The sequence below is a fragment of the Lolium rigidum genome, chromosome 1, assembly GCF_022539505.1.
Source record: "Lolium rigidum isolate FL_2022 chromosome 1, APGP_CSIRO_Lrig_0.1, whole genome shotgun sequence".
NCBI lineage: Eukaryota > Viridiplantae > Streptophyta > Magnoliopsida > Poales > Poaceae > Lolium > Lolium rigidum.
In genome coordinates, this window is record NC_061508.1 from 95000937 (window position 1) to 95014803 (window position 13867).

General features: G+C 43.9%; 1 protein-coding gene and 2 long non-coding RNA genes across 3 annotated transcripts; all 3 read left to right on the forward strand.

The window, feature by feature from the left end:
• The first annotated feature begins 2725 nt into the window (after window positions 1-2725).
• On the forward strand, window positions 2726-9067 carry LOC124649202. Its single transcript, XM_047188864.1, has 4 exons — window positions 2726-2876; window positions 2934-3090; window positions 4731-4823; window positions 8751-9067. Exons 1-4 carry the CDS (start codon window positions 2726-2728, stop codon window positions 8893-8895), a joined length of 546 nt encoding a protein of 181 aa, XP_047044820.1. The 3' UTR covers window positions 8896-9067.
• Window positions 5666-6176, forward strand: LOC124698658. Its single transcript, XR_007001051.1, has 3 exons — window positions 5666-5752; window positions 5850-5971; window positions 6053-6176. It is a non-coding gene; the product is annotated as an uncharacterized LOC124698658 (long non-coding RNA).
• On the forward strand, window positions 6180-7488 carry LOC124698731. The gene is made up of 3 exons (XR_007001104.1): window positions 6180-6232; window positions 6316-7401; window positions 7476-7488. It is a non-coding gene; the product is annotated as an uncharacterized LOC124698731 (long non-coding RNA).
• Window positions 9068-13867: the final 4800 nt, after the last annotated feature.

Below are 13867 nucleotides of genomic sequence, written 5' to 3' on the forward strand. Positions count from 1 at the left end.
TTTGTCCTCTAGCTCCTTAGAGAATCTTTGACCAGTCTTGCCGACGTGCTACAGTGTGCCCCGTACCGGTAGTCCGGCACCTTCTTGGCTCATTCCGGTATACCCCTCCTAGGATACCGGTATAGATTTACTCATCCGGAAGCTTAGCTTCACAGTCCGGAATGATCTTTAAATCGGTAACTTGATGGCTCAAACCATCCGGTTTGGCATGCCTTTGGCATACCGGGGGTCATCCCCCCAACAGGGTGCCACTAGCATCAATGAGTTTGGAGAAATATATCTTCTCTCGTGCAGGGTTGCATTGTACTAGCATCAAGGAATTGAAGAAATTACTCGTAATATGGAATATTTCCATTAAATGAAGGAGCACACATTTGTGCTAAGGAAGCATCAGCTAGTAGACGTAGATGTTTGTGGATTAATTACGTTCCTGTCTTTTTAGCTGATTGTCTTCAAAATGACTGTAAGCCTGATGATTGAGTAATGAAATTATTGATCCGCAAAAAAAAAGGATCTGAATTTATACTGGACCTATGTTCTCTGAATCCAGATTGTGTGAATTTGCCATCCTAGTGGGCATAGGCATACTTATGCTTGTAAATTCAGCTGACATCAGCAGAATTATCACTAGGCAGTGAACTAGGTTCAGAAGGAATCATGACACCCTTATTAATCTGTTGCTGCAGCCAAATCTATTCAATTATGTGCTTTTTTTGGATGAAACGCAGTGCTTTCATTCATAATAGCCGAAAAACAAGAAAATACAGAACTATACACTTACAAGAAACGAGAAAAACACCAAAACAAATGGAAAGAGAAAGAAAATTTCAGCTGAAACAAAACAAAGCTATACACCGTGTGGTAGAACTCTCGGCAAACTGAAGTTTTACTTCAGCGAGACACCAAAATGCTCTTACCAATTCAGTCAGGCTTGTGCTAAATCAATGATTTTCATGTAGACAGCAGGGGTGGCCCTCTTCTTGTTGAAAACGCGATCGTTCCTCTCTTTCCAGAGCATCCACCCAACAATCGTGACACATGAGCTCCAAGCTTTGGAACCTTATTTATTCAGTCCAATTGCTTGCACTTCCCACCAATTAATAGAAAGCTTGCACTATGTAACGGAGATATCAGTGGTCTTCACATTCTACTTAGAACCATCTGTGAGACCTGAATCGAAAAATCACAGTTGGCGAGCAGTTGCACACTGGTCTTGGGTTGCCTTTGACAAAGCGATCATATGGGATTATGAGGGATTCCTCGAATGAACAAGTTATCAGCGGTTAAGCACTTTTCCATAGTAGCAAGCCATGTTAAAACACGACATTTTAGAGGCGCATCTGAGTTTCAAATGTGTCTGGAGGAGCTAGGGCGAATCCGCTCGTCAAACTGAATCTGATATGCTGAAGCTACTGAAAAATTCCATCAATAGTCTACAACCACTTGATCGAGTCTTCCATTCCAAAATTGAGGCGAACCAGGCGCAATATTTCCCACACTTCAGTGAATTGGATTATAGCATTGGTGGTGAGGTTTTTCTTTAAGTGGCGTATCCACCGATTATTTTCCAATGCTTACTTAACCGAGAGCTTGTGCATGGTGCAATGAAGGAAGAGATCGGGCGCCAACAGATGGATGGGAAGCTTGTCCAACCATGGATCGTTCCAGAAACTTTTCTTAGCACCATTGCCAAGTGAAGTGCTAACGGAGCCTTCAAATAGCTCTCTCACTTGATTATGGAGACCATATCAAGGCTTGTCATCTTCTTGCCATTGCTGCCAAAGCCATTTGACTTGAAGGGAAAATTATGTGCTCTTGACAGTATACGCAAGAGTTCGACAAAGGGTTGATAAACTGCTCACTAGGATCTCATTGCATAGTGACCAACATGACAACACGACACACAATTAGATCACCCGGCCTATGTAGAAGCCATCTCATGTGGTCTTCCTGGCAACCGCAGAGAATAATGACTACCTTCCACTAGGAAGCTCCTCTTTAGATTTTCCCTGGTCTACCCAGTGTTAGTCATGTTGGATGTGTTTAGTAGCCCGCACAACGGTAAATACAAGGCATGTGTTGAGATTTTTTCCCGTGGGCTACCAAACTATTAGGGTCCAACCAAACCTGCAGGCATTTCTTCTATAAATGTTACAACACTACTCGGCCAACCAGGCCATCTGAGAGGGGCAAATGAATCCTGATCGCTGGTTTCACCTTGCACAGTGATTTTCTCCTCCCACTTTTCACCTCAACCGTTGGATGCAGTTAAAACTTTCCTCACTCGTTTGGCTGTGAAAGAGTCCATGACGCGTGGGACCTCCTACGTGCAGGACCCAGTGGTGAGAGGTAGACAGGCTAGCTCGTTCGGTCGCCTGGTCGCCTATCCACCAGAGGTGAGAGAATCTAGATCGAACGAGATCCCCAATCCTGGCCTCGCTCCTCGCTCCTCCTCTCCTCTCCAATGGCAGCCTCCTCTCCTCCCCCATTTTCGTTTTTCCTCTCTCCCCCTCGACTGGATGCGGGAGCCAGCGGCGGCATGTAGAGCCGTGTCGAGGCGGCTGGAGGCTGGGAGCACGCGCCTAGCGGCGGCGATGGCGGCTGGAGGCGGTGTTCAGCGCGTCGAGGCTGGCCGCCGCCGAGGACGGAGCGGCAGACCCTTTCGTGGGCGGCGACCACCACCAGGTCGGCCTCTTCTCCTCTTCCCGCACTGCCTCTCTCCGGGATGCCCGTCCTAGACATCGCCGTCGCCTTGCTTCCGTACTGGCGTTCATGTCTGTGGCGGCTGCCGTCTCTGCTAGATGCGTTGATCTCACCTGCTCCGTTCCCTGTGCAGATGCAGGGCGTGCGGGTAAGACCTAAAGCTGAGCTCTCTGGTGCTGTACACGGCGGCCGGCGCGACGAGGCGGCGGCGGAGGGTGGTGGTGTTTGAGGCGGACGGTTGTTCTGCTGCAAGTGCGGCACCCACCTCCACGTGCGGGCGCTCCGCCTCTTCTTGCGCCGGACGCGGTTGCTGTGCTGCAAGTGCGGCGCCCACCTCGGTTACGGCTACCACGAGCATGACACCACTGCCGACAGCAAGGCTCCCCGGTAATCCTGCTAATTAACCTGCTAAGAGCCCCTGTTGGTTCCTGTTCGGATGCAATGGTGAATTGTGATGAGGCTGCATGCCATTATTCTTCTACACTCAGCTGAACTTTGAACTTGAGTTTACCTGAACTTGAGTAGGGAAATTTGTTGAATTCTAGAACTATCCAGTGCTAAATCACATCATGTTGCAAGTACTGCTATGGAACGGTGGCAATCTGGCCCTTTCATCAATTATAGAACCCAGGTCGTTTGATTGGGACTTGCAGAGAAAGATGTTTGTTTCTTCCTAGACACAAAATGATCCGGAAAGATGCTTGTTTCTTCCTATACTCCAGTCACCCTGTAATATACTTGAATAGAAAACACTTCTCTGTGCAGAAAAGAGAGGAGGAAATTGGGAAAGCCCGCAAAACCATCTGAATTGGGGATGGTTCTTCTCATTCCAGTGGTGATACAAAATGTTAACCGTCTATAGATATTAACTTTTATTGTCAGTTGTGATTACTTGCTCCTTTGTATAGAATATATGTGAAAAATCAAGAACTTAACCTCAGGTTTCAGATAGATAATAATTGGACCTTATAACGGTATCATCTTGTTGATTTATTACCCCCATGCACTTCTTTCCGCACCTGCTGTAGCAGATGCTACTGACTCAGTATGTTCACTAGATGCACTTATTCAGAGAGCTCATCATTATGTTATACTGCACTGAATGAACAAGATACTACACACCCATAGAAACTTAAGAAAAGCAAAGCATTCACTAGAGAATCAATCAATAAGCTTGCACAGATGATGAAGTTGCACTGTATATTTTAGGATCAGGTATACACTATTCCATTCGCAAAAAAAAGGTATACACTATTCTGTACTCAGCCTGTAGTGCTGATATATTTCAGTTTACTGAATTTTTTGGTTGCTAAACTGAACACATATTCGGAGAAGTAAACCATAATTATGCAATTGCTTCATGTCATATACAACACATAGGGCACGATTACAACACATAGGACATAATTACATCAAACGTGACTTTATTTTTCTCATTGTATCGGGGTTTGGCCACCACAGTTAAGAACATAACCTTTGGTACCAATTGACACTGCATAATGCCTTTGAGATTGATTGTGGTGCATTTTTCTGTTGGCGTGGACTAGAATTAGGATTCAAACTGATGTCTAATTCTTGTGGAACTATCACTCAGGAGGTGATTACTAAAGGTAGATAAGGGCTCGACGAATTCCCTATTTATGTGAGCAGCCATTGCTGTATGAAAATCCGTTGTACTGCAATTAGAAATCAGGAGTTACCCAGTGCTCCGGGGCTAGCCATTGCTATGGTAAATAGTCCTGTTAACTTTTTCTTTGTTCGTCTCTTGAGGGTCGGGGTTATGTCATCGCTTAGGTGTTGGCACAAGGAGCAGTCAAGAACTTGGTTGAACATTTTCCCCTTATGCTGTTGTTCCTTCAAAAAATTTGGTCTCAATTTCATCATGTAGTTGTGCTAGCAAAAGTTAACTGCTCGACTGCGGGCTGCCTGCTGGCATCAGATTTAGCCAACTCGTGCTTAAACTATGCCTGGTTGCTTCCTTTCTGGTTGACTGATTCTTATGGGGGATTTTTGTTTGTTTGCTGCAGGAATGGATTCCAGAAGATTGACAAGATCAAGGACTCTAACAGGCAGTCCAAGCAGCTGGAGGAGCTCACTGGGAAGATGAGGGAGTGCAAGCGGTAGGTCTGGCTGAAACCTGCCATCTGCTTTGATAATGCACCATCGCTGTTCCTACTTCAACATGTCTTTCTCAGCATGTGGCATGATGAATTTTTGGTTGCCTCTTTACAAGGAGAATGTAACATTGCTGAGTTCTCATACGATGTCTTAAATCTGTGCGACTTCCTGCAGCTTAATCGCAGACCTCGCAGGTGTTGGTGACACCCTGGTGACCAGTGGTGCTTGGCCACGGGCTCTAGCCGCCGGTGGTGTACGCCGCTAGGTCGTTAAGGGGAGCCAGCACAGGGAGCCCTTGGGGTCGCGCATCCTCCACCTCCTCGGTACCTGCTCACCCTGGTGAGCAGCGCGAGGAGGGCCGCCCCAAGAACCCCGGAAGGATGGCCATGGCGCCACTCGATGGATTTATGCCTTGTTGCTCATCCATCCTATCTCCTAAGGTTTGCCTTTTCTTCTCAGAAGGTGGATCTGCCCGGCCATGGACGTGAGCAGAGAAAACCATAGCCGGCTCTTCCTCTCTGCCTCTCCGCTCAGGATGCTAGATTTTTTGTACTAATAGTCTCTTGCAACTTGTGTGAATTTGGCTGTGGGCTGTTTCGACCTCCTGTTGGGTGATGCCGCACTCACGCTCGAGAACCTCAGGTTCTTTAATGTAAGTGATGAGGTCAAATTTGTTTACCTACATGTGGGCAAGCACACATCTGAACATGATGTCATGTTGTGTGGACTTTGCTGCCAATTAACTATTAGAATGGATATAATACAACAAGCTGAAATTTGATTTGAGTTGACCTGACATTTGTATACTTTCCTGGATGAAGGTTATGATTGGCACGGTTGTCTGTTTGGAAGTGGTGAACAAGAGAAAAGTTACTATCTCACTTGAAGACAATGGATTACTGCTGGTGTATATATGTAAAATTACTTACTGGTGAGAAATTGTATTTTATGAATGAACTATTTCGGTGCGTGAGATTGAGGTAACCATTTATGATGTTACTCATATTGCTTCTTATGTTTTATTACAGGTGGTCTTACTTTCAGATCGCAAGTTTGTCCGAATCAGACTGGAAAAGAATTGCTTGGACATTCTTGGGTATTGTGGTCCTGCGATTTTTTAATATGCTCATACACTGTGAGTAGCTAAATGGTAGGGACATGTAAGAGTGCATTCTAATTTTTGGCTTAGGCCTGGCTATCCCATTATGTCATCATCTTCTTTGGGTTGCAGGTTTCTTGCCTTCTGTTAAAATATAGTGTTGTTTCTGTGGAGGAGGTAAAAGAGGAGTCCTAGTTTTGGTTCAGATTTCTTGCCAATAATTATCCCTTTGGCTGCATTGTGTTCTTCCGGCAACTATGTTCTGTATATGTACGGAGGCTTCGTATGTCTTCTTACTTATAACCCTGATTGGTATGCAGGTTCCTGTAAATATACAGGTGGGATTTGGAGTCTATATCGATTTTGACTGTCTTCTCCCGTAATTTTCCCACCAGGAGGCACTAGCGGAGCCAACCATGGAAGCGCTGCCCTACATACTTCTCATCCGCGCGAGGAGCCTGTTTCCCAGCAGTGGCAGAGCCAACCATGGAAACACTTCCCTACAATCTTCTGTTCCGTTCGATTGTACATGCAGATGCAGGTGCAGCCTTCTCCGCCTTGATTTATTCTGGCCAGCTTTCCATCCTAATCTCTAACATGTGTCCCGTCTTTATTTTTTTTCTCCCACAAGATTTGGTTTGATGTTGAGATTTGGCTATTTTGCTGATTGTATCCTCTATATTTTCTTCCAGTATCTCCGTTGGATGCTCAACTCCCATAGTTTAAGGAAATGAAACATCTATTAAATCGTGATATCGATGATCAATTTCGATCTTGTAGTAGATCTAACAGAAAAAATCGTAGGGTACCATATGGGCTTACAATCTAGGACCTATGGATTATTAAATCGCTGTGAGTTCAGATACATATAAGGGCAAATTTGATTGCTCTTTTTCTGTTGTGGCATGGTTGCCTAAATATTTCTAGATAAATTGCATAGCTGCTGCGAGAAGGCACAACCCCGAAGTCACCCAGTAGCGGCGCTCCTCTTTGTCAGAGTGCAGCACCGGTGTACTTCGCCACCGTCTCCAGCCAGTCGGCGGCCATTTCTCTTGAAGTTCGCTCGCGCCTCACCGTTATTTTACCCAGCGTCCTCCGGTGTGTACCACCAACCTGCGGTGCGGCGCACGGACCCGCTGCTACTGAGGCATGTCCGCCGCTGCTGAGGTGACATATATAGCAGCAAGCACGATTGCGCGGAGGTTGGCTTGCAGGAGGAGTGGCCCGGCAAGATTGGTTCAACATGTCATGGCAATGCACGGCCGCCTACATTTCTGTCCAGCAGATACTGGTTCGAGTTCTCCACAGTTTTTTTGCCCCGCCATTCTTAAAGAGTGGTTATGGAACATTCTTTTCCGTCTCAGCCATGGTAGAATGAACAGGAGCATTCAACGCATCATGGCTCTGATCAACTCCAAACATGTTAGGTGCTCAGATTTGTGATTTTGGTGCCTAATAAGTGTCTGTTGTTATGCCAGAACGTAAGCAGTTATTTTCAGATTTCTTATTTAGTCTATGTGGGCTAGAGTAATGTATTCAGCTGCCCAACATGCAGTGCATCTGGGTCTCGATTCAATTTCGTCAGGTGGTGCGCTGAATACTCCTGCTGATTCTAATGGTTTGTCTGGTTTATGCTTTAGTTCTTACCGTTCGTGTTTTTTAAGGCTTTTTGGTGATGCGTTGTTGTCTCTCGGAATACAGGTATTGGGAAATATGCGGAAAAACTTATATGAGCTGGATTTCAATGTCGTTGCCATGAGGTACATCTCATAATTCAGTCGCTTGACTTACTTACTCCTGCCTATAGTAAAAATGTTGAGTTGTCTCAACTTTGTACCCTTTTCCTCTATATAAACTACTTGCATTACCAGAGACAATATGTGACTCTTTTTCTTCTGATAAATATATTATTATCCTTCATTTTAGGGCACTAATGAGTAATGACACCGTTGTTTTACACATGCTTGATTCCGTTACCATTCAACCACGACAAATTGATCAGTAAACTAGGCATTAATCATTTTGCCGAAATAAGATAACACAAAATATATACCTATTCAAATCTTCAATACCTTCATTGCACACCAACAAACATAAACGAGGCACTTCTGGAGAGCAAAGGCAGTTGCGTTTCCAAGTATTTACATGAGCCAAAAATACAGTAACTAATTACGCATATGCTTCTCACTATTTAGACTTACAGAATTCTCTTCTTACTGCGTAATTTGCAGCTGACAAACTTACTTATTTTCTGTGCAAAGCAATATTAAAGTTTCATTTTTGGTTCCAGGGAAACACAATGGAGGTATGTGTGCCAGCCAATCGTACAGGTCAGTTCAAAGAACTTCTGAAGAAAGGCTATGTGTGTACCAGTCAATTGTATAGGTCAGTTCCACATGTGTCGAAAGAAGACACACTACGAATTATTTCAATATTTTAGATTGAATTATTTTTTACATTCAGCTGTGCTTTGGTTAGCCTCATCTTGTTAATTTTTGGGTGCTGCTGATTGAATTTCTCTGAATTTAATATTTAGTTTTTTTTTATCTCAGCTATATATATCTTGGATGTTCAGTGCAAATTAGGTACTGTATTTTGGACCCTGCTGTGCCAAAGTGAGCTCTTGGTTTTCGATTTTATTAGAGTTTCTTAGGCTCATGTTGTTAATTTTTGGGAGCTGCTGATTGTATTTCTCTGAATTTAACATTTAGGTTTTTTTTATCTCAGCTATATAAAGTATCTTAGATGTTTAGTACCATACCAATGATTGTGATATATCTATGTTGTGTAGCCAGGTAATTAATAATGCTTGATGTTATTTTTTTTATAGGATACATGTCGCATGGGTGAGATCAGAAGGTCCAGGTCATTGTTTGGCAATGTATCTGTGGCTTACGCTGAAAACTTCCTCTCATAATGATGGTTGCTGTGTGACCTTATCAGTGGTTTATGTTGGAAGCAAGCATGTTTTTTGATAACTTCTTCTACGCTGGTGACTGTTGGCTGAAGTTATTTCAGTGCGAGAACTGAGCTATACTTCAAGTGTATCTCTGCTGTAATCATTAGCATCAGACCCATGCTATGTACGGAAACTGTGTCAACATAATATTATTTCCAGGGAGGGTTGCAGGTAATTATTCTTCAAAACTATTTGATTTCCATTGAGTAGTCAAAATCTTCTCTCTTTATTTAGTCAAAGGAGGCTGAATAGAAAGCTCCATCATTATTTATCCCCGAGAAAAGGAAAGCATAGCTGATCATTCATATGGGGCATTACGGCATTATTACAGTGTGTTCCTTTTCCTTGCAAGTAACATATGTTCACGTGCCAGCCTTGATCCATTTACTACCTAACACTATTGTTAACTTACCCTAAGTTTTTAGAAATCTTTTCTATTTATTTGGGATATAGTCGCCTGTTTTGATGAGTTATATAAGAGATTGTCGGATCTGTTCGTTGCATTTTTCATCAGTTACAGGCTTACAGCTACTGGATTGAATAACAACGGCTATTTCAAATTTAGGGGAATGGTTATTTCAAAAATTAGTGCACACCTGCGTGTTATGCATCCGTCAAAATAGTTCTGCAAAATAGAAATAACATCTGCTTTTTTAGTTTCTGTTGGTTGCCAAATAGCTATATGTATTCATTTCGTTTTAGCATGAACATAGAAGATCCCTTTCCTATTGCTTTTGTGCCTTTTTCCAATGTATACAAGGTAAGAAGGGCATGTTTTTTCAAATATCATTGCGGAGCAGCTCTACAAATTTGTTCACTGTCATGTACTTTATTTCTAGGTTTTGATTGCCTTCTTCTTTGTTTCTTCTCATTTGTTTGCCTTCTGCAGATGTACTGGCAGGTGTAACTCGCCATTATAGGAAGAATTGGTGGGTTGTCTCCGCTCCTGAGACCCAACACTTCCGAGCGAGAAGAAACTCATCTGTTTCCGTCACTTGCTGAAAATCTAACATAAAACTGTTTGTTCTTTACTGCCACAATACCATCTGGAGCAGGCTGTTGCCTGAGTGGTGCTACTTCTTCGAGCTCAAACACGCAAGAGCCATCTGGGCTTCTGCGATTTTCTGCCGGCAGGGCGGCGAAACTACAACCTCCACGGCGGAGGCCTTCTTCGAGTCTGCTGCCTGGAGCTTGGCGCCTCCTCTTCATCAAGTGGTGTGTCCCCGGTGAACTGAAGGTGACCGGCGGCTTCGACTCTTCGTCAGGAATGGAGCTGTTGAGCATACTGAGCATACTGCTCTGGATCCTCGGCGGCGACGCTTGAGGACGTCGGCGAATGGTGGCCGCGGCGCCCAGGGACCCGATTGCTTTTCTATTTTTTGTCCTAGGGTGTTTTTTGTTAATGTAGAGGGCCTTTCTTCAAATTCTAGGTTTCTCAGGGCGAGAGATGTAAAGGGTCCTCTTTGCAATTTCTACCCGCCACGTGTGGATTGAATGGATATCTGGGGCCTTGTAGGTCCTGTCCTCGTGCAAATTTTTTTTTGACCCTTTTGATAGTTGTATCTACAACTGGTACCAATCTTTTTTCCAACGTTTTCATTTTCCTGCCATGTAAATTGCTCTCTATGTTAGTTAGGCATAAAGTAGATGCCCAAGATATATTTAGAACATGTTTGGTAATGTGCAATGTCTCCATTCCAGGTTATAGATTTTGCTTTCAAACTTTTATCCTTCAAATGTATTTCGTTTTCTCCAACCTCTTTAATTGTGTCCATTGAGCTCGCTGAACTGTGGTTCTTATGTAACAGCGAGACCCTTCAGTTATGTTATAAAATCCTTAATTATTGGAGCGATTCATATGCATGCACTGGTGCATGAAGGAAGAAGATTCTCTTGTATTACTTTATGACTTATTCTCATTGACCATTGAATGGTGCACGCATATGCTGGTGTGTAATGCTTGTTCCGGTATATATTTGTTCTTTGGACACAGTGCACATAGAGATGAACCTCTTAGTGCATGATTCTTTGAAAATATACTTATATGGTTATGATATACTGAGTATTTCTATTATGCACTTATATTATTGTTTCCTCCGAGCATCATAAAGTCTTATCTTGTTTTGTTGTTTTTTCCAGTTTACAAATGATCATCCATAAGGTTCAGCGAGCTCAAGCAGCAAGCAGCCAATACGAGAAGACTTAGTAGTTCATCTTTGTTTTAAGATGCAACAAGCATCTGCTATGGTTCCTGAAATGACACCATTCTCTGCAACGCTGCAAAATAATCTGGACAAACTTTGCTGAGTTTGGATGGAAACAAATGAAGTAATGAGAATTTAGAATACTTTATTTTGTGGCAATCTTTATGAATTTGGTCTGTTTTCCCATGCCTAATCAGACTATGGTATTTAGGTCTTTGGGCTTATGTGTTTCTCTGTGTGCACTGTCATGTGTAGTGAATCTAAACATCATCTCATTTAAGTGCCAAAGTAACTGATTATTGACTTCTGAACATGGAGCAACCAATTAGTGTAAAACTTATGGCTGGATTAATGTCCCGTTTTGCCTTTGCGCCGGGGCACAACGGGTCATTTATAAATGGCACAATTGCCATCATATACGTTCCTGGGATTGTATTAGACCACACACAAAAAGAGATGAAATGAATAAGTGGTAGAATTGCTATCCTATAAGTTCCTGCCTTGAATTGCCATCCTATAAGTTCCTGGCTTGATTTGAAAATAACTGGTCAACTTTAGCACTATGGTCTTGGGTTTTTCATTGAAAAATATATGAGCTACTGTTTCGCTTTTGCCTTTGCGCTAAAATTGTCATATCATTGCAACATCTTGATAGAATCATGTGTCTACAATTATACTAATCAGTCAAATTTTAAGCTAATTATTAATACTAAAATATAAGCTAAAACTTATAATTTAAATTCTGCCTGTATTCTGCCATTTGCGCGATAGCGCAACGGGTCATCTAGTGGACATTAAATCATCCAGGAGCTAGGCTCCACGGGAATGGCCCGTAGTTCTCGAGGACCAAGCCTAGAAAGAACATAGTGGGAAAGATTTCCTTGTTTCAAGTGCACTCGTGTTTTCATATTGCATAAAACCACAACCAAACTCACAACCCACATCGCAGTCTCTCACCCTTTCTGAAAAAATAGATTCATCAGTGTGGTTCCAAAAGAAGATGCAATAATACTATGTAAATTTGCACAATTAAGTATGCATAAGCATAATTAGGCAAAATAATTGGGTGTTACATATCACAGAATTTTCTTGAGCACATAAACATATCACAACAGAAGCATCAATAAGACTTTTAAGATGGTTAGCTATCCAACAATTTGTCTGTTCCGCTAGCTAACTCATATATAAGTATTAACAGTTTCCTTCAATTCTCACCGGAAATGAGATGTGGATATATACTTCGAGGATTGTAGAAACTCGTGTATGGAATCAAGGCATTACAATATTCTCCCTCCCATATCTTCTTCCGCCGTAGTGTCGTGAGATTTATCTTGTAGATACCAAGTTCCGTGTACACGAAAATGATATCACTTCCCTCAACAGATCCAAGCAGGCCGAAAACTTTCCTTGGATCTTTAGTAGGGATGTTATTGAGATTGATGACTCTACTCCGAGTCCATGCTGTGGCTCGGTCGGAACCCATCTGCCTTGACCATATGTAGAGGTGAAACCTCTTAATGCGTACGAACCCCAAAGTACCCTCCTCCAGCGTCATGAGGACAGAGTTACCGTAATGACTACGAGCCGGGCGAGATGGCGCATCAATCAGTGACAAGCAATTAGAGCTCAAGTCGTATTTCAAAATTTGTACTCGAACAATATCATGAACATTTTCATCAACAACATAGTCATATCCATAGGCAAGCATGAAGTGAATTGCATCATTTACTAGGGCAGGGGGGTTTGGCTCGATGAATCCAGCATTGTCTATAGGAAGACCAGAGCATGGCTCGCTCCACTCATCACGACGAAAATCAGACCTCGGCTTGCTGCAGTCGCTCGTCTCCGGAAAGGACACACATGCTTGTGCAACAAAGCCGGCATCACCGTCGTGCAGGGAGAAGAAGACCACGCGGGATGGCCCTGCATGACACGCGCGATGGTCACAGCCGCTGATGGCGCAAACCACCGCTGCCCCGAGAAGGCCATCTTGGTGCTTTACCGCCATGGAGCTAGGCTCCTGCAGCTCCTTACGGCAGCCTGTCATGGGGTCCCAAATGGCGAGCTTCATGGGCGCCGCATTCTTTTCACCAAGGAGAATGCGGCCATGGCGACAGTCCCACACGGCGTAGTCCCTATCCCCCCAGCCGTTGTCGGGGATGCGCGGGCGGAATTTCGTGGTGGAGACGAAAGGTAGGGTAGGGTCTCCTTCCTTGGGCTTTAGGCAATCCCAGGGCCTGAACTGAAGAAAGCCAAGCATGGGAGGAGCTCCATGAAACTCACGGTACCGAGCACGAAAGCGAGCGCCGGAGAGGAGGGCCATCCATGGCTTGCTGGTGAGGGAGGCACGGACGAGATAGGCGGGCTTGTGCGGCGGGAGGCGCAGTAAGATCTCCTCGATAACTTCTTCCGGCAGTGCCCGTGACGGTGGCGGCATGGTCGCCTGAGGCTAGGGTTTCGTTTCGAGGCTCCCGTGCGTGCTACTGCTACCTCCATCGGTGGGTCTATCCTTGATTCATCTAAAAAAAACATTGTCCGACGTGTAGGGCCGGATCGACTGGCTGCTCTCGTTGTCGCTTTTTCTGAATTTTTCAGTGGTGGAAATTAGCGTTTTCCAAGAGTAGCTATGTCGCCGGAAGTTGCAGCGGCGCACCATCACAAACAGGCCGGATGGCCTTCGCATTTGATCGAGGAGATTGGTACACTCTCGACCGGTGCAGCAAGCTCGTGAAAGATGTTGTGCCATTTTTGTTTTTCTTATACGGTGTCATATTAGAGCATGTC